The 12,396-nt window shown below is 37.8% G+C and overlaps 1 protein-coding gene across 3 annotated transcripts in view; it reads right to left on the bottom strand.

Annotated features, from left to right (window-relative positions):
* The window catches only part of LOC120514913 (dihydropyrimidine dehydrogenase [NADP(+)]-like), a 1,294,590-nt gene that overhangs the window by 369,667 nt on the left and 912,527 nt on the right, over positions 1 to 12,396 (bottom strand). For all 3 annotated transcript variants that reach the window (XM_039735551.1, XM_039735552.1, XM_039735553.1), the window contains one exon: positions 6,795 to 6,863. In XM_039735551.1, the coding sequence (XP_039591485.1) occupies positions 6,795 to 6,863 (69 nt within the window). The remainder of the gene's footprint in view (positions 1 to 6,794; positions 6,864 to 12,396) is intronic.

The following is a 12,396-nucleotide window of genomic DNA, read 5'->3' as shown; positions in this document are numbered from 1 at the left end:
TGTGGAGGCACCTCCATAAAGTTCTGCAGCTAAAGCTCAAGTGCAAATGAAAAGATGTGTTAGGGAACAGGTAAGCCCTCCATAACACCATTTGCATAATTTAAGTTTTTGCAAAAAGTGAAAAGCAAGGAAAGAAAAGAGTACTTTAATATTACAAGGATTTCTACTGTGAGGTTGTTTTATACCAGGTATGTCAAACTCATTACTATTGGTGGGCCGCTTCGACTGCCATATGTGCGTCAGTGGGCCGCACTGTAACAAATACTATTATACAAAGTTAGTGTAGCTTTCTTTCCAATACTGAAAACTTTAAAAAATGTAACACTTAAAGTTTAAAGAAAAGCAATTTATTTCCATACAATCTCCGTACAACAGCATATAATCAGAGTCTTAACCTCTTAGCTTGGTCCTTATATAGGAGGCTTACAGTCTGAGATCTATTTCTTTTGTCCCGACACTTGGCATATCTTGTTAGTAACCAGTTCATCAATATCAGGCTTGAAATCTTTTGCAGCTGCAACTTTTATGAGGGATGAAAGGTGCTCGACAGGAAGTCTTGAGCGAAGTGGGGTTTTGGTAGCTTTCATTAACGAAAACAATTGTTCACAAAGCTAAGTGCTTCCGAACATAGGCAGTACTCTCAATGCTAACTTACGTATCTGCACACTTTGTTATATTTTGCCTTCAGAACTGAATCTGACTGCAGTTCAATCAATTCCATTTGGTATTCTCAGGCACATTCTTAACGTTGTAAGAGTATGGTGACGTAAACAGCTCAAAGTCCTGTTCGTGTGAACTGAAATCATGAAAATGCTCACTGAATTCATTGCTCAGTAATTCAAGTTGGAAAACAAATCCTCCAAAAATCTAATTTTACTTTACTAAGTTTACTTCAAAGTTTATATTGTAAAATAAGCCGATATGCAAAAAGCCCCCTGACCTACACTAATTTTACAAACTCAGAATCACAAAAATTTGTTAATAAACAAATCACTAACTTCTCGCATCCACTTCAGATCTTCAGCTGTAGTCTGCACTAACTGTGCGTTACAATACTAGCACAAACTTACATAATACTACTCTTCCGCTTATCCATGATCGGGTCGCAGGGGCAGCAGCTTGAGCAGAGATGCCCAGTCTTCCCTCTCCTCAGCCACTTCTACTAGCTTTTCCGGGGGAATCCTGAGGCATTCCCAGGCCAACTGAGAGTCATAGTCCCTCCAGTGTGTCCTGGGTCTTCCCCGGGGCCTCCTCCCGATTAGACGTGCCCAGAACACCTCACCAGGGAGGTGTCCAGGAGGCATCTTGATCAGATGCCCGAGCCACCTCATCTGACTCCTTTCGATGCGGAGCTCCTCCCGGATGACCGAGCTTCTCACCCTATCTTTAAGGGAAAGCCCAGACATGCTGCGGAGGAAACTCATTTCAGCCGCTTGTATTAGCAATTGCGTTATTTTGGTCAATACCCTTAGCTCATGACCATATATGAGGGTAGGAACGTAGATGGACTGGTAAACTGATAGCTTTACCTTATGGCTCAGCTTTTTTTTCACCACGACAGACCGATGCAAAGCCAGCATCGATCTGCCTGTCGATATCCCGCTCCATTACGTGAAAATGTTCCTAGCTATTACTACTCATGATGGTCAGTCCTACCCTGTGGCCAGTCTCAGCAGCCCAGCCAGTAGTGTAGCCTGCATTTTTGCCTCTCAGACTCTTGTGCTTCATATTTTTGGATATCCTTTTCTGATTAAAGTATCTCACAGTATTTTCAAACACTTTTTTTTCTTACGGCTCTTCATGTCTTCTGTGAAAAATAAATTACTGTATGTTATTTTTAAGATATTTTCTTACTATAACTTCTGTTCATGTCATAGTTACAGCATCTGGATTTTTCTATTAAAAACTGATCTTGTCAACAAGACTCATTCAACCAACCAGGCATAGCATGCTGCTAAGATTTTAACTTCAGGAAGCAGCCTTGCAGCACTGTGTTCCATGTCTTAAAGCTGACATCAGTTACAAGAACGACATTACACCTGGCCATCTCTTCTCAGGCCTGATATTTTGTATTGCATTTACAAGAAATCAACACAACACTCCAAATGCAGCATCACTAAGCAGAACATTGGAGTAATATTAAATCATTTATATGCAATATATCTTTAATACAGAGCTTAATCTATTATTAATATGTTTAATTGTTCCAATAAAAGCGTCTGCTTTCAAACTTTTCAAAAATAATGAAATACGATTACAGTATATTGAAAAGGTTAAACTTATATCGCCTGCAGGCTTTGTCAGAACATAGTTCTTATCTTCCACAGAATACCTGACTCTCACCCTAATAAAACTTTGCAGAATTCTTTTTTGATGCTGATGTAGAAAAAGCTGCTGTTCAAATGATCACTCAACAGTACAACAAAAGAAGGTAACTCAATTGCCAATTTATGATCTATGAAGTCAACAAAATATGCAGTGTTCCCAGAATACAATTCACACTGGAAATGAGTAGGGGTTTTGCAGTGTTGGGAAAAACAACTTAGGAAAAGTCACAAACGGGGGATAATTTTAAGTGTATCAAAATGGAGATTTCCCTGCATGAGACCACACTCCTGCGCTGCTCAATTCTCTAGCAACGATGAGCCTTCAGCAACTGCCACAAAGAGCCTCCTAACAATATTCCTGGAAAGAGCAGCTTGCTCTTTTACTCACAGATCTCATTTAAAAAATTCACTTACATAAAGTGCAATTGCATCTTCTAAAGAAAACACCTGTGTTACAAGCAAAATCTAAATGTTTCAGTCCAAACCAGACCATTCACAAACATTGACTTAAAAATTAATATTTTACCAAGATGCTGTTCCATTAAAAATAAAACACTATGCAGCAAAATTTGTTGTTAGGTTATGCAAATCAGCAGTCCTGTTTGCCAGCCTCTAGACAGGACTAGCAAGTTAAAATGATCCTGACATCTTAACTTTAGAAGGTAAATCTGACCACAATCTGATTAACTTTATTCCCAGCTACAGGCCTGCTATTAGATAGCAACCTGTTACCACCAAAATAGTGAGGAAGTGGAGCCTGGAGGCTGAAATGGTACTGAACGACTGCTTCAAAATGACAGACTGAGAAATGATGTGCATATCACATGGAGACAACACTGAGGGACTCTGTCACTGCATCACAGACAATATTAACTTCTGCATCAAAACAGTGGTACCTACAAAGACAGTGTGTTGCTTTCCAAACAACAAGCCCTGGATTACTAAGGAGCTAAAAGGTCTCCTGAAGGAGAAAAAGAGAGCATTCAAATCTGGTGAAGAAGAGGCTCTGAAGGATGTACAGCGTGTGCTAAAGAAAAAGCTGAGTGAAGGAAAGGAAGCTTGCAAAGCTAAAATAGAAAAACTCATGGAAAGGGTATAATTACTGGAGTCAGGCAATCTAGGGCTCAGGTGCTAAAAGGGGATATGGACAAAGCTAACACCCTGAACCAATTTTTAAATACATTTTCCATCCCACTTCCACCTTCTTCCAATGACCAGTCTCCCCACACCATCCTTACTACATCAACATCTTCCACTACGTCAACTGGAATGGCCAGTGACAAGTCCACCTCTAACCATCAGTACGGACTATCCATAACTGAAGACCAAGTAAGGAGACAACTGATGAAGCTACACACAGGAAAGGCTGCAGGACCAGATGGAGTCATTCTTCAAGTTCTTAAAGGCTGTGCTGACCAACTTTGTGCTGTCTTCTTGTAACAACAACACTCACGTTCGGATGCCGGGGCAAGTTACATGCTCTGGCTGAGCTGGACCAAAGTTTGGTCTCAGCTACGTCAAACAGTTCTTACCCTTTTATTCTTTACCCGACCTCCACTCAAGCTCCCCAGTCAACGGTAAAAACAAATAAGTTGGTCAAAATGATGAAATTTGGGTTAGGGTTAGGTATACTGTATATTATGAGGGAACTTTGGCAGATACTGAATATCAAACAGACACCCAAATATTTATTTGGAACCACCCAAAACTACATGACCAAAGTTATCCAAATTAAAAGGAGCATTTTTGGGGTTTTAATTATATTTTGTTATGGCCTTTCATTTCTTGATGGGTAGTTTTCAAAAATCAACAACCTTTGATTTCTCAGAATCATGTGCAGTAAAGCTGCTTGGGAGAGGGGAGTTTACTAATATCTCTTCATCACTTAATTTTACTAGAATGTGTTTTTATCTTTTCAAATACACTGTACAGTATATATGAAATTTTTCACATAAAGAACATCAGGCTGCTTTAAATATATGACATGTGCACCACCAATTTACGATTATTATTATTTAAGAGAATAAGATGAAGGACCTTACCCTTGGGTTTTATTAATTCAAAACCTTTAGCTGGCAAAAGTTGTATCCTTAGTGTTTACTTATGCTGAGAATGTGAAGGTAAAGAAAAGGCAACTCTTGTTTTTAATGATATAGAAATTTTAATAAAAAAGTACTATTAATTTTTTTAATTAAATATTTAAAATAAAGAAATACTGATATACAAATATAGAAATCATTTACTGATGTTTAAATGCATTTCACTCTTATAACTGAATTCATTATAATATTAATTATATCAACAAAAGAAAAAATGAGGAGGTATATAAAATATCTGGAAATTGTTCATATGTTATGTGACCATTTAATTAAAAGTAATGAGTCCATCTTAAAGCAAATATGAATTTTAATTGTATTTTAACATACATTTTCATGGCATATGAAGGGTTCTTATTAAGCTTTTCTGAGGAAATTCTGTAAGTTTAGCTATACAGTACCTGTAAATAGTTGCATGGTAATTCAAAGGCCTTTTAGGTTCTGATAGTGATAAATGTAATAAGTAATCATGAAATGTAATTAAAATGATATTTTTAGAACAGAATTACAGTATTTCTAGGATGAAACTTCAAGAGTGGCGGTAAGCTATTCGAATATGAGTAATAAATTCACTAAATATGGTAAATTTAAAAGCAGAACAACACATTTGACATTATTTATGATGAATTATAATAATAAACTATAAAAATATGAAGGTATACAAAGGCCCCCTTTTTACTTGTGTCTGATATACACATGAGTTTTTATTATTAAATAAACAAAACAAAAAGCCGACTTTACAATTCGAAAGTCAATTAGCTGTTATTTTTTTTATTGTAAGTAAACAAATGACTCAGAAACTATAATGTGGGAATCCAGGGTGCTGCTGTAATCTAGGGGGGCTGGCATCTAGTGCTCCAGGGGAGACAATACCCTGTACATACTGTCTCTCCCTGCCCTTCAAGGTTGAGGGCGTCCTTCACAATATATTATTTTTGAATACAAAACAAAAATAAAATGAAATAATAAACAGAAATACAGGTGGGACTCGACCCATTATGCTGCTGATTTGCAGTCAAACATCTACTCTTTTCTGCAACCACAATTATGGCAGGTATTTTCTGCAAAAATTAAAATGAAAATGAAAATTATAAAATGAAAACGCAATCTCTGTTTTGCTATTTCATTTTCAAAGTCTGCATGCAAGAATGCTGAAAAAATGAAAAAGAAACAACCCCATTTGTAATTTAGTTTTCTACCTGAACCGCAATGAAGCTGCAAAAATAAAAAGTAAAATGCAAATAAGCACTGACACCGCCTGCTGCTCATTGAATTTTCATTTCTCAAGATCTCAACATGCAAATAGCGAGGGTCAATGGGCGGGGCTTGGTGATTTTCCACAGTTTTTTGTCCTTCGAAGCTGTAGAGCCTCTTCGATCGATAAACTACTTCTCACTTTGGATGTGTTTAATTCATGTGATTTTGATCTTTTCACCCCCCTGTACTGTGAGCTTGACAGCAAAACTGTATCACAAAATCTAAAGACCACTCGTAATTGTAGATCTGAAGACATTAATGTGCAGTTTAATTACAATATTTAACATGACAGAAATTAGCCTTTATTACATCATAGTTAACATTTATTTATACTGAAGTGGAAACGGAACACTTTGTATTTTTGTAGTATTATATTGTACTGTTGGCATAGAGTACCGCAATGGCATTAACATCTTTGAGGGGGCTTGCTGTCCTTAAAAGGCAAATATGCACAGTCACACAGAATTTTCAAACTAGTGCAGCAAAAGGCAAGCATTCCTAGATGAGCTAATCATTGCCTTTGGCTATCTGGCTCAGTGCATTATTTACTGTTAGGGAAACTGAAGGACCCCCACCTTAAATACCACTGAGGCCTCAGTCTATAAGTGATCACTATTCACACATTTTAATTAGAATGCACTCTGATTTGTATACCACCTAGAAAAAATACATGATAAAAACTTCTTTAACAGACTAAAGAATAGGATTTATTCTGAATGAAATGGATAGAGCAAATTCAGTAATTATTTTCCAGATAGCCATATTCTTATAAGTTTGTTTTTCTTTGCCCAAAAGCAGACTGACTTTAATAGTTTAACATTATTTTTTACAATACATGTGCGATCTGTGAAGTTAAAATAAAAGAAAGCATTTAGACACTGTCACTGCAAAATGCCAACACCATGAATGATGGCAGCAAATAGAGCATCTCTGCTTCATTTTAATACTTTTTTATTGCTGAAATTTATGTTGCAGCACTGTATAAAAAACGTATTACAACCAAAAACTTTGAGAAATCAAGTGCCGTCATGAACCTAACCGATGGAATGTGTAGTACTGTACCTGTGAAATGGAGAAAGAAGAAAGTCCAGACAAGAAGCACGTGGGTACTAACCTGTGCCATTTTAGAGAGCTGCGTCCAGTCCTCCTTGTTATAACCGCACATTATGCTGGCAATGAGAATCTAAAAGAGAGCAAAGGTAAATAAAAGTGACTGATTTGATTTACAGTGCTAGGCCTTATGAAATCAAGCAGAAGTCGATTTTCAGGTGAAAAATGTTTACAATTTCACTCTTGTTTCAACACATTCCAAAATGGATCTGAAAGCCATTATCTTGTGCTTAAAAAGGGCAGGCTCATCCTTCCTCACCCGCAGTCACAAAATCAATATTTATAATTTACAGGATCAAGACAAATCCACTGGTGTGCAAGCATTATTAAAACAATAAAAACATCAAAGTGATGGTATTAGTTAAGAGCCCTTGTGGTACACTTGGATTAGAAGGTTTTTTTTTTATTTTTTTATTTTATTCTTCTCCCCAAATACCCTATAAAATCAGATTGTCATAAGAAATATGCAACTTGCTGCTTAATGCTGTCTGGCCTCAAATAACTGCAGTTTACGTTGTATACTGGAAAAAAGACTTTTTGTGTGTTAATGTGTGAGTTACTGTGGTTTAAGCTACTGCTTACAATTAAGGGTGAGATAAAAGTCACTAATGAGCTTCAACATCCATTGTGCATTAAAGGCACCTGAGACATTATAATCCGTTTGATGAGCATCATGTTTGGAGCCACAGGAGAGAGGAAAAAAAAAACATACTGTGGCATTCACAACATTACAGTCAACATTCCCACTGTTTGTACTGGAAGTGAATTGTTTTTTGATTGCAGCTTTTCATTAACTTCTCTTCTCATATCAAATGTAGACTTCCACCTAATCAGGTAGCCTGCAGTTCAACGTCAGATGAGCAATGAACAAGCCTGCTTTCACATAAAAGTACAGACTGAACAGATCTCAAGCCCTGAATCGTGTCCTGAATTAGTGGCTGATATTACAAACATTTATTTAGGGGATCTGGAAATTTTTGCCATTAAGTGTAATACTCCACAAAAATAAGCACAAACCCCATTACCTCTTTTTTATTTTCCTTTTTTTTTTGGTTCAAGCAGCATTATAACCCTGCTCTGTTCGTCAGCAGTCAGGACTGGCCTTCTACCTCCTTTCATTCCTTGCAACTAAGAGGCATGGCCATGTCAGATTGGCTGCATTTTTCGAGAGGTATGAAAAGATGATGAATGAAGGATTAGTTGGTAGAGTGCCTGCCATTTCGATGTTCAGTGTGTGTGGAGAGCGCCAAGGAAGTTGCTGCAGTGATACTGAGGAGGGACAATGAGAGGAAGTCCTTCTTCTGTGCACTACAGCAAGGAGGAGCCATGAATGTATTTTTAAGGAAGAGAGCTTGCTTCCTTCTTTATCTATTTTCACACTTTATTTACTGTGTTTTTGCATTGATTAGATTAGAATACAATTGATATACAGTGGATTAGGACAGTATTCTGATCCTTCACTTTTTCCACATTTTGCTATATTGCAATTTTGTACTAAAATCAAATAAATAAATATTCCCTCATCAATCAACACTCAATAACTCAGAATGATCTGCATATTTATTGTATTACAAATTGAAATATCACCATGACAAAAGAACTCAGACCCTTTGCTCAGTACTTTGCTGAAACCCTTTTGGCAGTGATTACAGCCTGCAGTCTTCTTGGGTATGGCATGACAAGCTTCAGACACCTGGATTTGTGAATGTTTCTGCCATTTTTCTCTGCAGATCCCCTCAAGCTCTGTCAGGCTAGACGGAGATCACCGGTGGATAGCTATTTTTCAGATCTCTCCAGAGATGTTTGATTGTTTTCAAGTCTAGGCTCTGCCTGGTCACCTCAAGTACATTCATAGAGTTGGCCGTAAGACACTCCTGTGTTGTCTTTACTTTGTGCTTAGGGAAATTTTTCCTGCTGGAAGGCAAACTTACACTCCAGCCTACCAGAGTACCAGAGCTCTCTGCAGCAGGTTTTCATTAAGGATTGCTCCGTGTATTGCTCCATTCAGCTTTTCCTCAGCCTTGTCTAGTCTCTCAGTTGCTGCCACTGAAAAACAACCTGCAACCATGTTTCACATCTGGAATGGTATTGCACTGGTGATGAGTGGTACTTAAATTCCGCCAGACATGCTGCAAATTTTGATTTAATCGGACCAGAGAATCTTGTTTCCCATTATATGAGAGTCCTTTAGCTGCCTTTTTTCACAAACTCCAAATGGGTCTGCTTGTGTCTTTTACTGAGTAGAGGCTTCTGTTTGTCCACTCTGTCATAAAACCTAGATCACTGTTTTGCACGATGCTTGTCCTTCTGGATGTTTCTCCCATTTCCACGAGGTTAACTAGAGCTTAGTCAGAGTCACCATCAGGAACTTTTTCAATTCTGTTACTCTTACCATGACCCTTCTTCCACATATTTGATTTGGCCAGCTTCGGGAAGAGTCATGGTTGTCCAAATTTCTTTAATTTAAGAATTGTGGAGACAACTGAACCCTTGGGAATCTTTAATACTGCAAGATGTGTTGGAGCCTTCTCCAGATTTGGGCCTCAACAAAATCCTGTCTTTAAGCTCCTCAGGCAATTCCTTCAACAACTCTAATAAGCACTGTCAACTGTGGGACCTTCTATAAATACTGTAGATGTGTGCCTTTCTTAATGAGGTCTAGTAAATTGAATTCATCACAAGTGGTGAACAAGGTGTAGAAACATCTCAATGATGATCTGTAGAATGGGATGCACCTGAGACAATTTCAAGTGTTATAGCAAAGTGTCCCATATACTTGTGTCAATGGATATTTCAGTTTTTCATTTTTAATAAATTTGAAGTTGAGCTGAGGTTAGCTTGATGTGGTGAAAATATATTTAATTAGATTAGTACAATACTGTAACACAGCAAAATGTGAAAAAAGTAAAGTGGCCTGAAAACTTTCTGAAAATATTGTATTCACGGTTTTGCTTCTGCATTTATGGCCTGTGGTACAAGGTTCTTCCAGATGTACAAAATAAATAATATGCTTGCTTCAGCAATATAATTTGTTGTAAATGTTACAATAACACTCAACTGTCTTCTTAAGCAATTTTATTTTCCATTGTACTACCATAGGCTAAATGTCATTCCTTATTTAGAAAAATTCATCTTTTTGCAATATCTAATTTTTTTTTTTATTTCACCTTATACAATTTCTTGTATTAGGAATTTGTTAGTTTTCGCATACCCCTTGGGGTCAGAGCGCAGGGTCAGCCATTGTACAGCAACCCTGGAGCAATTGAAGGTTAAGGCCTTGTTCAAGGGCCCAGCAGAGTAGGATCTCTTTTGGCAGTGATGGGGATTCAAACCAGCAACCTTTGGATACCAGCGCTGATCCTTAGCCTCAGAGCCACCACTCCACCAACTTGTCTCCAGATAATGGGTAACACGCTTGTGCTTCTGAGGGTCACCTTCCAGACTCATCTGAGGCAGGCACTACCACTCTGGGAAACCAGGAGGCACAATCACAAACTTTCATATCTCTCTTATCATCCAAAGCTTGGAGAAGTTGGTCACTAAGGACAACTGACTGGTGTGGAAGCTATAAATGCAAGGTGCTCCCAAAAAAGGTGGAGTCTCATTCGAGAGTTGAGTTAACGGCATTATGGAACTCTTACCCAATGACAGGAACCTGCTCTCCAGAGCCTATTGTTTTAAAGCCAACAGCTAAACTTGGCTTCATTAACCCTTTGTGCTATTACTCCTGTCCTTCCCTCGACCAACAACATGGGGCTGGATCAATTGGTCCTGCAGTGTCCTGGTTTACGATTAGGCATACGTGTGTAAGTGCATCCTGATCTTTCCAGTTTATCTATGGGACTTTGAGGATACAGACCCTTATTTTCGGCATTAAAATTATGACTGCATTTTTTTCTCACACTTCAGGTCTGAGCTTTTCACAGGCAAGGCCATGCAGTGCAAGCCAGCACTGAGGTTCAAACAGAGCAGTAACATCTGACTCTCTTAAAGAAAAAGTTTCAAGTCCGTTATTTTTTCCACAATCATGTACATTAATTTACCATTACTTAAATACATTTTAAGAATACAATGACTATGTTTGTATACGGTAAAGTGAAGTGCCTCAAGGAGACCCGGTTACCGGTCCTCTAGTTTGCATGTTCCTAGATCAAAAGCTGACGGTTTCCTCCCACAATCCAAAGACATGCAGGTTAGGTGGATTGGCGCATTCTAAATAGTGTGTGCTTGGTGTGTGGGTGTGTTTGTGTGTTCCTCATTTGGCAGAGGATTGGTTCCTGCCTTCTGCCCATTTGGCTGGGATTGGCTCCAGCAGACACCCTTTCGATTCAGCGGGTTAGACAATGGATGGATGGATGGATGTATAATAAAATGAAGTTCAAAGAGTACCAGTCTAAACCTAGATCAAAAGCTGACAGCTTATCAAATACATGCACTTTGAGATAGCAAAATATTTCATTTCAGAAGACACACCTTCTGCATTTCTGAGGAACATTTATGACAACAAAAGGATGCTGGAAATAAAGCAACTGTCATGGATGGAGTTTTTATTTAAATAAAGAAGTAAAACAGAACAAACCAGGCATTTGTGTGAAACTGCATTTCTACCAAATATTTTAAAATTGTGTGCATCCAAAATATGAAATAAATCCTGGAATCAAAAAAATAATGTTTTTGCAGGTTCCACCAACCCACTTATGGCAGTCACTACAATTTTAGGATATTTCACCAGTTGTCTAAAGCCTCTTCGTATTTTCCTCCTTTTGCCTCTAAAATTCTCTTTCTTTTTTTCACCTTATCCTCAACCTGTTGGAGGGCCTTATCAGTTTATTATGGTTCACAAGTGCTGTGATTTCAAGGAGACTGAAGGAGACCATGCAATCAGGAGACAGCACCAAATGTGACTGAAGAATCTTATATAGAGACACAGGCAAACACAAGCGTAGTATCCAGAAATAATTGCCAAAGTTAACTTAATTGAAACATGTCAACATCCTAGCATTAAAGCCTTACTGGAAGCATGTTTGATCGTCTTCTAATAAATGAACAAGAGAGCAAAGATGAGGTCAAGTCTTTTTACTATCTAGATTTATTTTGATTTACAAAAGACATTTGTTTTGTTTTCTGATAAAACACTTTGGAATAGGGTGGGCATGATGAAGTCAAGCATAATGTTGACATTAAATCATGAACCGAACCATGAAAGACTGTAAAACAGTGGTACCCACAAGAAAAACAAACAACAAGATAGCAACTTAGTGATGTGATTATCATAATGTGATTGTCACAATTATATTATATACTAGCAAAATACCCGTGCTTCGCAGTGCAGAAGTAGTGTGTTAAAGAAGTAATGAAAAAGAAAAGTAAACATTTTAATAATAACGTAACATGATTGACAATGTAATTGTTTTGTCATTGTCATGAGTGTTGCTGGCATATATATATATATATATATATTGTAAAAGGCTATATAGCGCCCGACCCGTCACAGACCATGCAGAGGCATGTGTATAAAACACACAGGCTTTATTCTTTTCTTCACCCGTGGGCGCACGTCTTCCCCGTGACCCACAGGCAATACGCAGTTCCAAAGCACAAAACTA

The sequence above is a fragment of the Polypterus senegalus genome, chromosome 14 (genome assembly GCF_016835505.1).
Source record: "Polypterus senegalus isolate Bchr_013 chromosome 14, ASM1683550v1, whole genome shotgun sequence".
NCBI classification, from domain to species: domain Eukaryota; kingdom Metazoa; phylum Chordata; class Cladistia; order Polypteriformes; family Polypteridae; genus Polypterus; species Polypterus senegalus.
The sequence above is the reverse complement of the archived record's forward strand: the minus strand, read 5'-3'. Positions and strand labels throughout refer to the sequence as shown.